The sequence below is a fragment of the Trichosurus vulpecula genome, chromosome 1, assembly GCF_011100635.1.
Source record: "Trichosurus vulpecula isolate mTriVul1 chromosome 1, mTriVul1.pri, whole genome shotgun sequence".
In the NCBI taxonomy this organism is placed as follows: domain Eukaryota; kingdom Metazoa; phylum Chordata; class Mammalia; order Diprotodontia; family Phalangeridae; genus Trichosurus; species Trichosurus vulpecula.
Genome location: NC_050573.1, coordinates 232,072,745 through 232,093,154, shown reverse-complemented (window position 1 = coordinate 232,093,154; position 20,410 = coordinate 232,072,745). Strand labels below are relative to the sequence as shown.

At 38.6% G+C, this 20,410-nt stretch overlaps 1 protein-coding gene across 1 annotated transcript in view; it reads right to left on the bottom strand.

Annotated features, from left to right (window-relative positions):
- LAMA1 (laminin subunit alpha 1) overlaps positions 1-18,057 on the bottom strand; it is a 193,764-nt gene extending 175,707 nt beyond the window's left edge. The window contains exon 1 of the mRNA XM_036764599.1: positions 17,982-18,057. Coding sequence (XP_036620494.1) covers positions 17,982-18,057 — 76 coding nt within the window. The remainder of the gene's footprint in view (positions 1-17,981) is intronic.
- Positions 18,058-20,410: the final 2,353 nt, after the last annotated feature.

The window sequence follows — 20,410 nt, the reverse complement described above, 5'->3', positions numbered from 1 at the left end:
AAGAAATGAGATTGGTCTGACATGACTTGTTCTTAATAAAGTCACTAATGCTGTTGACTCCCCTCCCCCCCCCTTTCTCTAGATCTTAACTAACCGTCCCTTTCTGATTCTTCTATATCATAAATTATGACAGAGTCATCGCTTTCCCTCAGGGTTCCCATCAGAATACTATTCCCTCTCATTAGATCCCTCAGTTTGTTAAAGGAGGAAATTATTATTAGAAGATTTCAAGAAGTTGCTAGCTGCTGCTGTGCTTTTGGCAGAGTAAGCACTCCAACAGATGTCCACACACCTGAAGTCTCTCAACACTACTATCCCACACGGCTGTGTGAGGCTTATGAGCTGTTTCCCAAACCCTTCATCAATTCCTGTTTTCCCTTCATATTGTCTGGAGAATATTCTGATGACACTATTATTCATGCTTCTGACTCCATTGACCCTCACAGAATGCTCTTCGCCATGTTTATCCCTTATGATGCCTAGATTTTCTTCTTGGAGCACATCTTTTTCATATCTGATGCTACTAAATTTGCATTTTTGACAATCCTGTTTCTCTTGAGAAAGGTACATCATTCCAGAGCCACATCCCAATTATGAGCTTCATCCCACCAAGTCTCAAGGAATCCTAGAGAATCATTTACTTTTTTCCATCAAGTAGGACTTGTGTTTTGCCTTCCTTGTCATCATTATTTAATATATTCATATATAGACATATGATGCTATGGGCTTTAATTGTTGGTTCCATTCTTTAATCTTATTATCTCCTATGAGTTTCTAGATATCTCTACCACTGGAAGGGACTTTGGAAGTCATCTAGTCCCACCTTTTCATTTTTACAGACATACTATCTATTCTATAGTAATTCTCAAAGGATGGTCTGGGGTGGGGAGGGGTGGTGGTGGTTCCTGATAGGTCAAAGCAATCTCCATGATATTCTGTGTTTTAGCCTACAAGACAGGCAGTTAGGTGCAGTAGTAGATAGAATGCCAGTCTGGAGTCAGGAAGACTCATCTTCCTGAGTTCAAATCTGACCTCAGACACTTACTACCTGTGTACTACCTTGGGTAAGTCACTTAACCCTGTTTGCCTCAGTTTCCTCATCTGTAAAATGAGCTAGAGAAGGAAATGGCAAACCTCTCCAGTATCTTTGTCAAGAAAACTCCAAATGGGGTCACGAAGAGTTGGATGTGACTGAAATCACCCAACAACAACAAAGAGACATGTGGTGCACCTGAGTTCAAATTTTGCCTCAGACACTCACTAGCAGTGTTAACCCTTGGCAAGTCACTTAGCTTCCATCTGCCTCAGTTTCTTCATATGTAAATGGGAATAATAATAATAATAATAATAACACCTACTTTCTAGGGCTGTGAGAATAAAATGAGTTATTTGGAAAGCATTTTGCAAACCTTAAAGCCCTATATAAAAACTATTATTATTTTTATGACTGCTGGTAATATTTATTTCTAATATGGTAAATATTGAGAGAAATAACAAACATAAACAAAAAGATCTTTGGAGAGAGTCCTCAGTAATTTTTAAGACTATGAAAAGATCCTAAAAACAAGAAGTTTGAGAACTATTGGACTATGGTATATCTTACTCTCCTTTTCTTTTCATCTTAAACCTCTTTTGATGTCCTTGGCCTTACCCTCTCTCAAAACCCAGTCTCTGTGATTTCATTAACCCACATGTGTTCAATTAACATCTTCATGCTGATGAATTCCAAAGCTTTACATCAGTTTCCCTGTTTTCTTACAGTTTCTGGAGATCCTTAGTCCTTGGCCATTTGTTTGAGTAGTTTCCTTCCACAACTGCTGTAGTGCAATGTACAGGTGGGTCAAACTAGAGTAGTCAAGTTCCTCATCTTGTTAACTTCTCACCTTCCTAGCCCCTGGACAACTACATCCAACTTCATTTCCTTTGTCTTACCCACAACTACTTGCCTAGTCTCATCAACTGTCTTGATTTAAAAAAAAAGTTTATGAAGGTTCAATGTATGTTAATCAAGAAAAATCATTTTGAGTCATCTCAAATGTGGAATCTAATATTTCCAGATTCTCATACTTTCTTATTCTGGAGAAATGAATTCTTCATTCTTATCTCCTTGCCTCCTCCCAATGGTCTTATGTTATTTTATATTATGTTAGTAGAGGCAGTGTCACATGGTGGATGGAGTACAGCCCTTGGGTTCAGGAAGGCACTTCTAAGTCCTGCTGCTTCTAACACGTACTAACTGTGTGACACAGATGTAGTGTGTGACTCTTGGTTGGTTACTTTGCTTCTCAGTGTTCCAGGCAACTTTCTAGGGTTGTAAGTTGCTTATCAGAATCCATGGGGGTGTTTCCACACTGGGAATTTCCTAATTATGAAATCACAAGTCTGGAACTTCCCTCTCCCCCTAAAAATGTAGGTAGGTACTAAAATTCTCTTGATGCTATGACTTGTCATTTCTTGATTCTAAGGGTATTGTAAAACATTTACTGAATCTTGGCCTTTGTTGGCCTTTATTGTGAAAGAGAAGATGATTGTTTGTCCCTAGGGGAATAGGTAGCCTTTTCCTTTTCTGTCCTCTTCTCCCTCTACAATCTCTTCCCCCTCCTGCCAAACTTCCCACCCCCAGGCTTTGACAGAACAATACCTTACCTTTATTGAGTTGGTTACCTATTTTCTGGGATCGTTGGTTGTAGAAGTTTCAACTGGAATTACCCTAGGACCTTTGAATGATGTGTTCAAACAAAATTTATCAATACAAATTTTTAATATTATATAATCAGCTACTCATTAAAACTAAACTTATTAAATTATGGTCTATTGGGTGAGTGTAGACAACATACATAAATAAATGCAGAGTCATTTCAAGGAGAGAGTGCTAATAAAATTGAGGGGATCAGGAAAGATAACTTGGAGGAAGAGCATTGCTATGGTGATTTGAAGGAAGTGAGGGATTCTATGAGATGGAGGGGAAGCAAAGGTCCAAAAAAGGAAATGGAAAATGTTTCTATATAGGACAAGTAGTAGATCAGTTTGACCACAACGAAAGAGTCAGCAAAGGAAAAAGAAAGGAGCTAGAGTGATGGAGATAATTACCCAAGACGAGTCCAAAGAAACCTTGATGAAAAATGCTATCCACCTACAGAGAGAGAACTGACGAGCACCCAGTACAGATTGAAGCATGCTTCTTCATTTTCCTTGTTTTCCTTGTTTGTTTGGTGTGTGTGTGTGTGTGTGTGTGTGTGTGTGTGTGTGTGTGTGTGTGTTTTCTTTTGCAACGTGGCTAATATGGAACTTTGTTCTGCATGACTTCATATATATGACTGATGACATATGGCTTGCCTTCAGAAGGGCTGGGAAAGGGGCAAGAAGGAAGGAGAGAATTTGGAACTAAAAATTAAAAAAAAAACTTTTTAAATGTAATTGGGAAATATTTAATGAAATAAAAAAAATCTATTTTTTTTTTGAAAAGGAGCTAGATTATGAAGAGTTTTAAATCCTCAGCTAAGGATTTTTTGTGCCTGGCCCTAGAGGTAATAAATAACTAATGAAAATACTTGTCTAGGGGAAATGACTTGCAAAGAACTATGTTTTGGGAGCCTTAATTTGAATGATGTGTGGAGAATGAATTGGAGAGAAGAGAGATGGGAGGCAGAGAGACCAGTTGAGGGACTTCTGTGGTAGTTCTGGTGAGAGGTGATTAGGGCCTGTACCAGCATAGAGTCTGGGTGGATAGTAAGCCAGGGAAAGATGTGAGAGATTGTGTGAAAGCAGAATCGATAAGACCTGGCACATTATTCAACATGGGGGTTGAAGGTGGGTGTTTGGAAGGATGATGATATCATCAACAAAAAAGAGGAGAAGCAGATATGTTTCCAGATCAGAGTCATGAGTTCTAGTTTGGACACAATCCTTCTCTGTTGTAATTCTCCAGATTTTTCTTGATTTTCTTATCAAGTGCCAGCTTTGAATGAAAATTAACACAGGAGACTTAGGTTAGCTGTATTTTCTATACAAGGGTTTTTGTTTCTGTTGGTGGTGATGCATTGTATTTTGGTTTGTTTTTTTTTTTTGTTATGACAGCAAATAATTGAGAATTGGCTTTTATCTCTTCACAACTTTCATAACAATTGGTTAAGCTTATCTGATACTTTTGTCTCTGGTATTATTTGCTAATCTTTTCAGATTTCATTTTCCTTATCTATACAGTGACAAATATTTGGACCAGATTGTTTCTAAGGTCTTGGACAGCTCACCCAGTCTGTTTCTGAGATTAGATGTGAAATTGCCTCAGTAAGTATAAAGGGGGCTTCTGTTTTTCCTGTTTGGCCTATCAGAGTAATAATTCCCCAAATGGTCATTTGATGAACTGAAAAAATTAAGACATTTTAAAAATGTGTCTAATTTATACTCAAGGAACAGTTTTAGCCTGAGAAAGTCTTGGTCTGCATAAATTACACTGATGTATACAGTATGTAGTCTTGTATACAATCTAGTCCAATTCTCAATTATGTATTTCTATTGAGGACAGAGTGGATAGAGTACATGTTGGGGAGTAAGATGCAAGAAAACTGAAAGGTAGGAGGGGGCTGGGTTATGCAGGGCTTTGAAGGCCAAACAGCAGTTTGTATTTGATCTTGAAATCAACAGGGAGCCTCTAGAGCTTATTGAGGAGGGGGACAACATGATGCAACCTGTGCTTTAGGAAACCTCTTTAGTGGCTGAATGGAAGATGGATGAGAAATTTGAGGGAAACAGAGCCACCAGCAGACTACTGTAGTAACCAAGGCGTGAGGTGATAAGGGTCTGTACTAGAGAGGTGGAAGTATAGAGGAAAGAAGGGTAAATATTCAAGAGATGTTGCAGAGGTGAAATTGATAGGCCTTGGCACCAGATTGGATATGGTGGGGGGGGGGGATCAGCTGGGAGAGATAAGGAATCCAGGATGAAGCCTAGGTTGTGAGCCTGAGGGACTGGGCAGTAATAGGGAAAGCATGGGGTGGGGGGAGGTTTGGGCTTAAGAGGAAAGATAATGAGGTCAGTTTGTACATATTGAGTTTAAGATATCTACTGGACCTCCAGTTTGAGATGTCTGAAAGGCAGTTGGAGACGTGAGATAACACAATAGCTCTCCTCAATGCTTCACAAGGAAGAGGGATTGGATTACTGAAAGTTTGCAGAAGGCAGAACTAGAGTCAGTGAGTGAAAATTGTAAAGAGGTTAATTTTAGGTTTGGTATAAGGGGGAAACTTCCTAACAAGTAGATCTGTATAAATGTAGAGGGAACTGTCTCATGAAATTCTGAGGCTTCAAATAAAGTAAAGTAGGATGGCGACTTGTCAGATAGGTTATAGAGGAGGGCCTTTTGTCAAGTTAAGGATTGGACTAGATGTTTCCCTTCCAGCTCTGAAACTCTGTGAGTTTGTGAACAAACCCGTACACAGTTTTTCCAGGACATACTTCCTACATAAAGTCAGACATCTTAGAAAATTATTCAACAAATAAGAGATTCTTTAGAGTATAAGTTCCTTGGAAATCTGGATTATTTCATTCTACGTATTTGAATCCCCAATACCTGATACAGAATAGGCAATTTATAACTACTTGTTGACTGATTGCTTGGAGAAGAATATACTCTAGGCCCTGATACATATACATCACTCAGAAAAGAATTTTTAGGTTTGTACTTCCAAAAAAAGACTGATCTTTTCATTGACTATCAAGTGAGAGGTTTTTAATAGAACAAAAATTCAGCTGCAACATAAATTCTGTACTACTGTCACTAGGAGTATAAGAATCACTCAAGAAGGAATGCCTGAAGGAGAGCACCTGTTCTACCTGAAATGAAAAATTGTGTTTGTGTGTGGGGGGGGGGGTAGTGGAAAGCAAGTCACATCTTTTCTATTTTAATAGCTCTATTTTAGGTAAAAATGTTGTACATAACAATTTATTGGCGTGGTTATGTTTTTAGAGGATGTTAGATTTCTCTATATTACAAAAGTAAGTTAATAACAGGGTTCATCCAAGTCCCTTGGAAGTAGGTATTCCCAAATATCTTCAATAAATTAATATAGTGATAATCCTTTGGGAATTTTTCAAACTTGCTAGAAAATTATTCACTTTTGCCTTTAGAAGAGCAAAATCTAAAGTGGACTTCAAAGCTAGAAATTAATTTCTGAATAATATAATCAGAGTTTTAGGACTGGAGCAAAACACACCCAATTCAAAGATCAATTCAGTTAAATTGTAAGTCAATCAAGGGAGGGGGAGCTAAGAGGATCCCTTAATCCAGTAGTTTGACCCAGTGTATCAGTGGTTTAATCTAATTTCAGATTGTCACAGGATCATACATTTTGAGCTAGAAGGGACTTAAAGAAGCCATCTAATCTGACCTCCCTCATTTTACTGTTGAGAAACCTGAGATCCAGAGAGGTTGTGACTTACCTACAATCATATTGAGAAAAAATGACAGGATTTGAGTCCAAGTCCATTGGGTCAAAATCCAGTTCTCTTTCTACTATGCCATGAATTACCTCAAATCAATAATCTTCTAAGAAAGCCAACGAAGTGATTTGGTAAAAAGAATAATTTTAGCTCACACATATACGTTGTAAGCCTTTGCCTCACGACAATCCTATGTATTATATCTCCATTTCACAAGTCAAGAAAGTGAAGTTCTCAGGAGAACATTGTACACAGTCACAGCGACATTGTGTTTTCTTCACAACAATGCAAGGATCCAAGGCAATTCCAAAAGACTCATGATGGAAAATGCTATCCACACCCACAGAAAGAATTATGGAGTCTAAATTCAGACCAAAGCATACTATTTTCATGTATTTTTGTTTTGTCTTTCTTTTGGTTTTCCCCTTTTGTTTTGATTCTTCTTTCGCAACATGACTAATGTGAAAACACGTTTAATATGATTACACATGTATAGCCTATAGGCTGTCTTAGGGAAGGGAAGGGGAAGGAGGGAGAAAAATTTGGAACTCGAAATCTTATAAAAATGAATATTGATAACTATCTTCATATGGAATTGGAAAAAATAAAATAATATTTAAAAAAAGAAATTTTTTTAAAAAGTGAGGTTCTTAAGTGATATCACAAGCTCAGAGGCATAGTAGTGATAAGACAGAGTAAATTTTTACCCTAAATTCAATGGTCTTTTTAATATATCACAGATTACATAGTCCAGTAGTATATAAAAAAAGATTAACTTGACAAAAGCATTTTGAAAATGAAGATACATTTTTAGTAGCCAAATAAGCAAAAATTAGGCAATGGCAGTTTGAACAACTGAGCAACCAAAAATTATCAGGAACCTACCGTATGCTAGGTGCTGTTGGTGACAAAAATTGCCTAAGAAATTATACCTTTTTTCAAAGTGGCTTACGATAAATACCTTCAAAGATAGGTAACTATGAGATCCTCAATGATGAACTCTAAATGAATAGTACACACTGCATAAGTTAAGAGGAGGGATAAATTGGAGGCAATGTGGTACAGTGGGAAAAGTACTGGGTTTGGAGCTAGAACTGTTACAGTTTAATCCTTTCAGTTGTGTCCAACTCTCTATGACCCCCTTTGGGGTTTTCTTGGCAGAGATCCTGGAGTGTCTGCCATTTCCTCCTCCAGCTCATTCTGTAGATGAGACAACTGAGGCAAACAGGGTTAAGTGACTTACTCAGGGTCACACAGTGTCTAGGGCTAGATTTGAACTCAATTTCTCCTGACTCTAAGCCAGGCACCCTTTCCACTCTACACCTAGCTGCCCCTGCAAGACTAAGATAGGCTAAGAACAAATTGCTGAGTACTTACTTTGTATAAGGTATTGTGCTGCTGAGAGGGACCAAGAAACATAAGATAGGGTCCCTGTCTTCGAGGAATTACCATCTAGTTAAATAATAATAATGTAATAATCACAATAGCATTTAGATAGTGTTTTATGGTTTGCAAAGTATTTTACAAATAATTCCTAAATTCATTCTCACAATAATACTGGGATGTAGGTATTGTTATTATCCTCACTTTTATAGATGAGGAAACTCAGAGAGCGGTTAAGTGACTTGCCCAGGGTCACACAGTTAGTAGGTTTCTGAGGACAAATTTGAACTCAAGATAGATGAGATGTAAAGGACATACAACATTGAAAAGATGAACAAAATATATTTATAGATTTATCAAAGCATTAAGATTATATGGTACTGACTCTAAGCATTTGGCAAAACATCACCTTTCCCCAGTATTAATTAGAGGTTGAAAGGACTAATCCAAAGTAAAGCTTTATGTGACAAAATGTTAATGTAGGTTCAAGAATATTTTAAATGTTTTCATGTAAAACATGGAAGATTTCCCAGGGCTAGATAGTGATTGTTCCCCAACACACGCAAATATCTCTCAAATAGGATATAGTAAATTAATCCAAGGGAGACAGGGTAGTGCAGTAGGAAGAACATTGTATTTAAAGTTAAAAGTCCAAGGATTAATTCTCTGCCCTGATGTTTACTACTTGTGTAATCTTGGGTAAATTACTTAACTTTTCTATGTCTCATTTTCCTCATCTTTCTAAAGAAGAGTGTGGACCAGATGAACTCTCAGGTCCTTTCCAGTTCTGAATCTATGATTGTATAAATCCAAATGGGCCAATAATGCCATGATGTGAAGTCTGAAGATCCTAAGAGAATAGAATTTAGAAGAAGTATAGGATACAGAGCAAAAGATGTGGCTGTTCTGTCATACTCTGCTCTGGTTAGAGTGCATATGGAATATTACGTCCAGTGCTGGGTATCACATTTTAGAAGGGACACTGACAAGCTGGATAGAGTATTCCAGAATGGCAAGGGCCTTCAAAATTATGGCATTCTCATATGCATAGAAATATTTATTTCTATATTTATTATTTTTTATTATTTTTATTTTTATTATTTTATTATATTTATTATTTAATTATTTATTATTTATTTATTTATTATTATTTATTGTTTATTTATTTATTATATTATTTTATTATATTTATTTAGCAGATTTTTTTTAAAGTGAGAAAGACCTGGAAACTAAGGAGGCATCCATCAGCTGGGGAATGGAACAACTTATGGTATATATGAATGTAACAGGACAGGGCTGTCCAACCTTAGGTTTTTATTGAAAAAAAATAGACAATATATTTTGATTCGCTATTTTAGTAAGAGCTCTGTGGTAGGTAGCTCGGGCTTCATTTACTAAAACATTTATGTAAATTTCTATGCCTGTAGGCAGGCCACATAAATCCATAAATCACACTGTGGGGGTGGGGAGTGGGGGAGGCCATGCAGCCTGGGGCCTCATTTTGGACAGCCCTGTAATAGAATACTATTGCGAGGTAGAAATGATGAAAGGGAGAAATACAGAGAAACCTGAGATGACTTGTATTCCTGATGCAGAATAGAACCAGGAGAATAATTTTTGCAATAATAACATCGTAAAAACAAAGAACTTTCAAAGACAAGAATTCTGATCAATGCAGTGACCAAACACGATGCCAGAGCACCCATGATGCAATGGGATATTCAGTTCCTAACATAAGTAGGTGATGAACTTAACGTACAGATTGAGATGCTTTTTTTTGGATGTGGTCAATGCAGGAATTCATTTTGTTTCACTATGCATATTTGTTACAGGACATTTTTCTTTCTTTCTTCCTTTCTTTCCAAAGAAGGAAGTAAAAGGGAGAGAAAATAGATTTTTGTTTGTTAAAAATTTTTAATTAAAAAAATCTTGCCACCTAAGGATCTGTTCAAGGAAATTAGGATGTTTAACCTAGAAAAGAAAAGAGAGAGTACGATGTAATAGTTATCTTTAAATATTTGAAGAGTTGTCTTGTGAAAGATGTATTTGAGTTGTTCTCCTTGGTCCTACAGGGAAGGATTAGTACCAATGGTGGTCCTAATGTGTGGAAGTTACAGTGAAGGAAATTTCAAAACAATATAAGGAAAAATTCCCTAACAATTAAAGTTGCTCTAAAATCTGAAGTTAAGCTTCACTGGGGGTTGTAGATACGGGTAGTGAGTTCCCCATCACTAGAATTCTTCAAGCAGAAGTTGGATGAACCCATATTAGGAATGTTTTAAGCAAGAGATTCATGCTTTGAGGCCTGGACTAGAACTGGATGATTTTGAGGTCTTTTTTCAAGCCCAGGATTCTGAGATTCTAAGATTGGAGTTTGAGTTCTGCATCCATCCCCTATCAGGAAAAAGTCAACAGCCAAAGAACAATCCTAATTGTGGAGAGATTCCCAGATCTCTACCCCACCCCCTTCACAGACACACACACACACACACACACACACACACACACACACACACACACACAGGTCAGAACCTTGATATGCCATCTTTATATGTTTTCCCATTTTTAACCTTAAAGGCTTGCAGACATGTAGAAACAAACAAAAAAACTGCCCTACCCCTATTTCCTCTTTTAGAAAGAAAGCATTTAAAAATAATCCTAGCCTTGAACCTTTGGACTAATCTAGAAGTAAAACCTTATCAGTCTTTATCAATTCTTAAACAATATCCTGCTCCTCCCTCTCTGATCAGACCAAGAAGGACTCCTTCCACAAAGCAGTTAGAGGAGGTGGCCCAGACATGGCGCCGTAGATAGATATACCTCAAGCCCAGAAGGAATTAAATAGACTCAGAGTAATGATCTGCTTAAAAGGTGGAAGTTTCTTTGATTACTTCTACTTAATGGAAGTTAGGATGGTATTGACCAGACTGAAAGGAGAATCCTCATAAGTAGTGGTTAAAGAGGGATGGCATGATTTTAGGAAAATGATTCTCCAAGGGTATGGCCAAAAGTTGTGTGACTATTATGCTATTTGATGAAACAAAACTGTTAGCTGAACTTTTATCCTGAACTCTAGCTGTTTCATCATGTTCTGAAATTTTCCTCATTCAAGAACTCTGTAAAAATATGACTTCAAAATGATTTGTGTTAGAGAGATGTCCTCGGGTATGAGGAGGCTGTCAGCTCTCTAAACAGACAGATGCTTAAATTTAGAAAAATCACAAATTAAGAAAAATTTCTGGCAAAATTGTGCCTACAAAAAGAAAGTACAAAATTTTCTTTTACAAACAAGAGGCGCATAGAAGGAATAGTCTAATAATTTAAACTGGGACCAGTTAACAGTAGCATGAAACTATATTTCCTTCAATTTGACTATATATTTTTAAAGTTCTTTTTTAAGTACCATACATTGTATGTCTAAGTTGTGATGTTCTGTGTGCTGGATTGAATAATTTTCATCTCAAGCTTGGTCATTTGAAACAATGGTGTAAACTGGATTATAATGATTATGGGGAAGAAAAGAACAAATGGGAAAAGATCTAAATCCAGATCTATGGTTAATCTGATTTTTGCCCTTGGGGAGCCTTTGGGTGTGACTACCCTAAAGTGCTCTTCCAATGTCTTATTGTGGCATGGAGGTGATCCTGGTTTCTGAAAGATTATGCTAGTGGTACAAAAACTCTAGCTTTTGTCTAGCTATCAAAACCAGCTATATAAGAATGTGTACTTGTCATTTAAGGACAGTTTGGAGGTCCATCAACAAGGCAATTAATTTTGTAGCCACTGCAACTCTATAAATCATCTCTTTTTCCTAACTCATAGATAGATTGGGATCTACAGTGGGGGAATAATAATAATGCTACATTTATGTATCACTTGAAGATTTGCAAAGTGATTTACACATATATCTTATTTGTTTATCTCATTTGAAGAAGTACTCACAGGAACAAAAATCACAGATTCAAGAAGTGGCAACCTAAAAGCCAGCCAACAGTAGAGAAAAAAAAGAAAGAACTTGGCTAGATGGAATATCTCACTTCATCAAAACTACAACAGGAATTTAGCAAAGGGATGGGGATCATTATAGACAGGAATACTAAAGCAAACTTTGATCCATGAACCTTGAAGGCTGCACAGGAAAGAATAGATAAGAAAAGAGGACATTTCATGTAGAATGAATAGTTGGAGCAATGGAATGGAGGTAGAAATGAACATCTATTTTGGGGGCTCACATTGAGGTATCATTGAAAATAAGGTTAGACTATGCCCAAAGGGCTATAAAACTGTGCATAGCCTTTGACCCAGCAGTACCACCTCTTGGGCTGTATCCCAAAGAGATCATACAAATGGGAAAAGGACCCACATGCACAAAAATATTTATAGCAGTTATTTTTGTGGTGGCAAAGAACTGGAAATTGAGGGGATGCCCATCAATTGGGGGATGACTGAACAAGTTGTAATATGTGTTTGTTTTTTTCTTTAAGATTTTTTTTGGAGGGGGGAAGGCAGGGCAATTGGGATTAAATGACTTGCCCAAGGTCACACAGCTAGTAAGTATATGAAGTGTCTAAGGCTGGATTTGAACTCAGGTCCTCCTGACTCCAGGGCTGGTGCTTTACTCACTGTGGCACCTAGCTGCCCCAAATTGTAGTATATGATTGTAAAGGAATACTATTGTTCTGTAAGAAATGATGAGCAGGCAGACTTCAGAAAAACCTGGAAAGACTTGAATGAACTGATGCTGAGTGAAGTGAGCAGAACCAGGAGAACATCGTACACAATAATAGACACAATGTACATTGATTAACTTTGATAAACCTGTCTCTTCTTAGCAATGCAAGGATCCAAGACAACTCCAAAGGACTCATGATGGAAAATGCTGTCCACATCCAGAAAAAAACTATGGAGTCTGAATACAGATTGAAGCATATTATTTGCTCTCTCTCTCTTTTTTTTCCCCTTTTTTGTTTGTTGCTTCTTTCTCATGGTTTCTCGCATTGGCTCTAATTCTTCCTTACATTACTAATGTGAAAACAGATTCAATATGAATGTATATTTAGAGCCTACATCAAATTACATACCATCTTGGGATGGGGGAAGGGGAGAGATGGGGAGAATATTTGATACTCAAAATCTTATGGAAGTGAATGTAGAAAACTAAAAATAAATAAGTTTTTTTTTAAATAAAATGAGGTTAGATAGGTAGCATAGTATCAGAGTGGTGATATGGAACTATTAGAGGCTTCACACTAGATGTCTGCCATTTTGAAATGGGAGTTTTAGCAAGATTAGCACAGTAGCTGTATGCAAGGTGGATCAGAGAAAAAAGGCTGGGAGAATGCCATGTTACAAGCACAATCATTTGACTGAAATAGGAATTCTGTGCAAAGGATTCAATGAAAAGACAATCATTTTTCTATTTTAAAAAAGAGAGAAACAAACTGTGAAGAGCATCTTTAACATTTACTATTGTTTTAGAGAATTTCCTGAATTGCTGGAAGGAAACATGGAGTAACAGATAGAAATGCAGGAAATACTTTGGAAAGTGAAAAAGTCACTTCACATATGTACTCATCGATTAGGTTTGACATGTCCACCAGTAATACATAAGCAAACAGATCTGGAGCAAGAATTTAAGTAATGTTACCTGCTGGAGCAGCAGGTCAGACTTCAAGGATAATTTCAAAAGTGAAGTGATTCAGAACTTCAAATAATTTTTTTTCCCAAAAAAGAAGATGGAGAAACAAGAGGAGGAAAGAAGCCCATTTGAAATACACCCTGTGTGTTTTTAGTTCTCTTCCATCCCTTGGATGCTTTCTGGATTAACTCTTGGAGATAGAGGAATGCTTACCTTGACAAGAATGTTATCCAGCAGTTAGATTGGGAATCTCACTGACCACATTGTATGTCCCCAGGCTCCAAACAAAGGACAAGGTCACAGAAAACTTAAACTTATCTAAAGAAAGGTCTCCAGACCCAGCTTTTATCAAAACAAAGAACAGATTTGAAGGCTTTAGAGCCATTAAATGGTTACCTAGAGACTATCACTTTCCATACAAATGAGATACAAATTAGGTGAACCCAAATGCACCAAGGAATTTTCAGTAGAAATCCCAGCCAGGCCAGTTCCAACAGAACCCAAATATATGAATTTAAATGAATTAACTTTCACTTCATTTTTGTCTTCTTTATTACGTATTACATTCTTTTAACAAATACATGTATTTACTAGGCTGTCTTCAGATGAATACTATATTAAACAAGAAATAATGAATATTTACAAGCATGAAAGTAATTTGCACATGTCCCTTATGAGAGCATATTAGAACAAAGTACATGTGTTTACATATTACCTTATTCATTCAGTAACATCTCTGGGCAATGCAGATAAATCAAGTGGGCTAAATAAGGAATCAAACATAAATAAATGTAATCATCTATCCCTACTTAACTTCTATACTCTAGGGGGTACATTATCCCCTTGATTTATCAAAATTATCTAGAGTATTTTAAGTATCCTGTGGTCCAAGAGTCAAACAAACTTGGTTGGCTGACTGTATTTTTTTTTAAAAAGGCACTGACCTATCCTGTTGCAAATTGATTCCCAATTATGACCTTTTCCTTTTTTTACATAAAAGGGATGTTCCTATAAATTTCATCTTGCTTGAAAAATTATAGCATCTGACATACTGAATTGTTATGAGGATCAAATGTGACAATGTACATAGAGCAAAGCCATCCATCATTATCATTATTATTATTACAGAACTTGTAGGAAGACATCGATTTTACAAAATCAAACAATGATTGGTTGTTCCCCATTCCAAAGAAATTAGGAAAACAGCATTAGAAAACAGAACACTTAGCAGCCAAGACCTGCTAAATTTAAACAGATAAGCAAGACAATTCAATATTTTGAAAAGTACAAATACTAAATGAATATGATATTAACATTCCATAGAAGTAAATAGGTAGTGCTTAAAGGGGGAATCACATGTTTGGACCGCATGAGGTCATCTTACAATATGAAGGATGATTCTATATAAAGGAGATAGGATGCAGTAACTTCAATGAAGAATCAGAAAGGATTCCCAAGATGAAAAGATTTTCAGGCAGATAAATGATTTAGCCTGGAAGAAGACATTCTGAAGTACAGTCATAGAAATCTCCCATTTGTGCCTAGAGTTTTGAAGATAGATTCTAAGGGTATAAACCTGATAAAGGTGGATAATGATCAGCATAGAATATTGAGAATCAACAAATTGTAGCAGCACTACTAGATCAGTTTCAACTGTACTATCAGCATTTTATGATATGCTTCCTAGTTTAACTCAATACTAAAAGTGGCAAATTATGTGATAGATCTTTTGATAAAAAATATTTCATGCCTTCCTATATTTAAATTCTCAAACATGCAACATTAAGTTGTTATGGATGTAGCCTTTGCATTCAATGTGTGGAAAAGAGGAAAAGAAAGGAGGAAGGGGTCAAAGTCTGGAATCTGAGCTGTGATGTTACTATAATACATATTCTTGTTTCCAGCTGCTAAGACAACGATTTTCTGTGGGTATTTACTTTGGGAGTAAAGTTACAGAAAAGGGGTGGGGATAGTATGTCTTTTCAAAATAAAGCAAAGAACACATCTTTCTTGTTTATCACATTTTAATACCACTTAAATTACTAAAAATTGTCTTTTATTGCTCACACAACCAGAATTTAAAGAGTTTCTTCAGATACTTGCAAATCTGTCTTGCCTTGGATTCATGCTCTAGTAGGAAAAAATGTTTGTGAAACAGAATAGCTAACAACCTAACCTTTGAAATGACTTGGATCTTTAGTGATTGCCATGATTGTGGGTATAATACTGCCTTCTATTAGAAAGATAAGTCCCTCTTAGTACTTAAGCAAAAACACTCCATATACTCACTCATAATTATAGTGGGAATGAAATAATATGCCACAGTTACAAGTTTCCTTTTGGTATATTACCCAAAGAGTAGAGTATAGAAAATTCCTAGCATTCCGCATTTTGTGTAATGATCATTTTCAAAGAATGGATTGGAGGTGGAGATAGCTAAACCAACTAAAACTCTGTATGAGCAGTAGTTTAATACTCATCTATTTCTATCCTTTTCCATCTGCATAATTTACTAACTATGGATAAGACACGGGAATTTAGATATTGACCCACATGCTTGGTAAAGGATGAAGAAGGAGAAGGTAGCTCTGAGACAGGATTGGCAAATATGCCAAATATGATGTGATGCAACGGTTAGTCAGATATCCAAAAGCTGCTATTCATTCTTCTGTCTCTACCAGATCTCAGAAATCAGGGAAGCTCCAAGTTTTCCCAAGTTATCCGCTGGTAAATTGTTGGGGGTTGGAGTAGGATGGATGCATTTTTATCGTTGTGTACATCAGAAATAGTATTTTTTTTAAACTCGTCTTTTTGCATACATTATTATGGAAGTACTGACACCTGAAAATTACAGATCTTCAAAATACTAAACATTTATTTTCCTAGTAACTATAGCCAGCCTATTAAATAATTGCTACTTAATTGTCACTAAGCAATGAGACTAATTCCAAGCCCCCCAAAGTGAGTTGAACAAAATTGCCATTAAATGTTGAGATCCCTTACTCTGACATGAAATTAAATGTAACAGACACAAGACAATATAGTCTCAGTCCGTGCCCGTTGGAATACAATGAACTCTCTTGCTCTGTCCGACTTTTATTAGGTTTTCCAAAGGAATTTGTGTTTGCGGAGAAAGTCCAATTGTATATATTGTTGACCATCCATTTATTTATTTATTCAGCAAATATTTACTACCTCTAGCGAGGCGCTGCGCCTGATGCTTTACCCAATGGTGCGCCGGGTCAACGAGAAACTGTGGATTTAAGGGGGATGGGGCAGAATGGCCTCTATAAGAATGGGTAGAACGCTACAGATAAACACCATAGGATCGTCCAGTACTTGGACAACCTTGCAACCATGAGGCATCCTATCTGAGAGGCAAAAATGTTAGTCAAGGAAACCACAGCCCGGATTCCTCATTCCCCGGAGTGACCAGTCTCTCTAGCGCGAGCTCTCTCGCAACGTACTAGGGGGAAAAAGCCGGTTTGGCCACTTGGAGGGTTGCACAAAGAGCAAAGGGGAGCATCTGTCCGCTCGGACGCCATCTGCCTAGGGCAGTGGTAGCCGGATTCTCCTCTAGATAACAAGCTCCGGGGCGGGAAATCCCGAGGGCTTCCTCCGTTCCATCCATTCATCCAGCCAGAGGAGAGACGCAGACCCGGCAGCAGAGGACAGAGTACCTCCCGGGCTGCCAAGCTGAGCGAAGCCCTCCAGAGCTGAAGGCGGGAGAGGGAAAGAGGGGAGAGGGAAGAGGGGACACGGTTTGACTTCCTGAAGGCAGACAATGAGAAGCTTGCAGGAGAATTCCTGCCCTATTCATTCCCGGACGCAGAGGCGGGGGCGGGGGGCAGCATTACCCGAGGGTTAGCAACCAAGCCCACCCCCCACCTTCAACCCAACAATTAAACAACAAAAACCTTCCAAGCAGGAGCCCTGGGAACTGTAAAGTCGGCGGATGCCAGCTGAGTTGTCTCCCCCCTTTTTTATCTCCCCTTCCAGCTACACCTCCCCCCTTTAGCACTCACACTCCCGCCACCCCACCCCACCCTATCCCTACCCAAGGAAAATAAATAACTTTGCTCCCAAGGCGCCCGGTAGACGTCTCCAGTCCCTCAAAAGAGAGTCGGGCTAACTCCGAAGTTGGGCAGTGCAAAACTTTTCTAAGAAATCTCTAAGCAAAGAACGCGGGCGCGGGGAGAGGTGGCTGTAGTCAGCCCCGAGGGAACAGGCGTCAGCAGACCTTCCCGCTCCCAGTCCCAACTGCCCAGGAGCCAGAGGATCCCTCTGGGGCTTCCTTCTTAGATTCCGGTTGGATCCCCTAACGCTGACAACCTGGATCATCAGCTATCCCGAGAGACTTGCTTTTCCACGCGCACTCCCAGCACAGCCGGCGAAGCCAAAGCCCGGAGCCGGGACCCTGCAAGAGGTCCGATCTCTTCAAGCTTCCTCCTGCCCCCTCCCCGGAGCAGCCCACTGGGGTAGGGACCGTAGCGGAGCTCCGCGGCGGCATCCCCAGTCTCACCTCTCTGCTGGCACTGCCCGGTGGTCCACAGCAGCAGCGCTGCCACTATCAGTCCCCGGCCGCAGCAGCGGAACATTTTCCCCGCTGCCTCCAGCAGCAACGCAGCCACAAGAGCTTCTCCAGGGAAGAAGAAAAGCTGCTGCCTCTCTCCTTTGCTGGAGTGCTAAACTCTTCTGGCTTTCCCACTCCCCAGAGCCCGGAAAACCCCTCCCCCCACCGTCCCCACCCCCTCCTTATCGGGGCCCAGTCCCCTCCTCTTGCTTCACTGAAAGGCTCTCGACCATTCTACCCCTCAATCCCCCAGATCCTTAGAGGCCGAAGTTTGCCACCAGCCCCTTTTCCCCAGGGTCTGTCCATTTGGGACTTCAACTTTATTTGCCTTCCTTTTGCTGCATTTATGGGGACAGCCCAGAAGTACTGAGCATCTTTTCAGTCTTCATGGAACCGCAGCCTCCAGCCAGTACTTACAGGCTTTCAGTTTGGGTCTTACTAGCCCAGGTATGAGACATGGAGAATTTCCCCCACCTTTCCACACCACCATCAGCGAACCTTTACTCTGGGCTATCTGGCTTGTCCTGAGCCTGCATGGAGCTAAGGTGATGGAAATGACCGGGAGGAAAAGTTAACCATGACTTGGGGAAAATAGAAAGGCAGGCTTATGATGGAATTAAGCAGTTTTTTTTTTCAGGCTGAGCAAAGTAGCCCACGGGAGAGGATTCCAAGAAAATATTTGACCTATTGGCAGGTTCCCTCTTCCCCACTGTGGGGCCCTGCCATCTGGGCTCCCTCTGGGCTGAGCTACTCCCAAACACCCCTGCCCACAGTCAGACGGTAGCCATGGAATTGAAATGACCAGCCTTCTTAGTCTCTGTCATTTCAGTTTTAGACCAGGGGAGGCCAGAGGGAAACAAGGCTTGCTGGAGTAGGGGTAGAAGAGGGGGGCGGGGTGGGGGGGGGCTCTGGAGAGAGAAAGATATCATGGACTTAATTATTATAGACTTAAATATGCATGAATATTTACCCTTTACATTTGTGGAAAGACTAATTTTATCACAAACTCCTAGGGATTTAGCCATATTGTGAGGTTACACCTGTTATTTGCTAAGATTTAACTTCAATTTTCTCTTCTGTTAAAGAAATCATAATACTTTTAAAGAGCTTAGAGTAGAGGACAAGGGACCAGGTGACCTGGGTTTTACTAGCTATGTGACCATGATCAAGTAAGTCCCTCTGATCCTTGTTTTTCTCAACTGTAAAACGGAGGAAGATAATAATTATGCTTTACAAAGGTGTTTCATGAACTTGAATGTTAAAGCCCAATGTAAATGTGAATTAGCATTTTTATTATTATAGCCCTTTTCAACAGAGATTTTCTGTAACTTTCCGGACAAAGCCAAGTTCTCACAAGATAAACAAACACACAAGTTGAATAAAAGTCCACATAGGCATTTCATTTAATTCTATTTTAATTCTCATATAGAAATAATTTTATCTAATTATGTGAATATCTGCTCAACAGGACCATCATTTATATAAGGGTTTTTTTAAAACTTCTACAAAACATTTTACCAGAAAGATTCAGTTGGAACAGTTGGAAAATGTGAAAGAAAATCTAGGCAACAGAACATAGAATTTGTCCTTTTAAAAAATGGGCATTATAAATGCATGCAGAATAGATGAAAAAAGTCAGGCCATGGTTTCCAAATTCAAAATTCAGCATCAATAGTGTTTTCATACTGTAAACATACAGAATCTGGGAGTAGAGGGAGAGAAGACAGAACAGAGGAGACAAAAGGGGAGGATTACGTCAGAGAAAAACAATTCTAAGAACAGCTACTGTTCTAGCTCCCTACTCCCCTTGAAACTGCCCATCTCTCCCAGGTACATAGAAATTCAGTTTGGGTTTCAGACAGTTCATTTTAACCTTTCAACAGGGCAATACACAATTAATTGTGACCTCATGGGTTTTGTTAGGAAAGAAAAGGGTCAGAACATTTGGTGAGTGAATAGAAAAACTTAAAAAGTACACTCTAGGTAAGTTCAAAATGAACAAAAAATTTTTAACAAATTGTCCCACATATGAAGGTTCTCATGGGTAATAGGGTTTATGTGTATAATTCAGTCCAGAGGTAATATGGGAGGGGGTTACACTACAGGGAGAATTATCACCACTTAAAATTAGGCAAGCTCTTCAGATTCCTTTTCATTCTGTTAGGCTTCTGAATGCCTAAGCAAGAATAACAATAGGGAACTTAAATTTAGTTACTTTATGGTCACAAAGCATTTTACATGTGTTTCCTCTTAGGTTTTTCACAACCCTATGAAATGAGCATCATATTTAGCATCAACTACATTTGACAAATTCCAATCACCAGAATAGATTGACCACAATTATTGATTGTTTTCTGCCTATGAATGCTGACTTCACT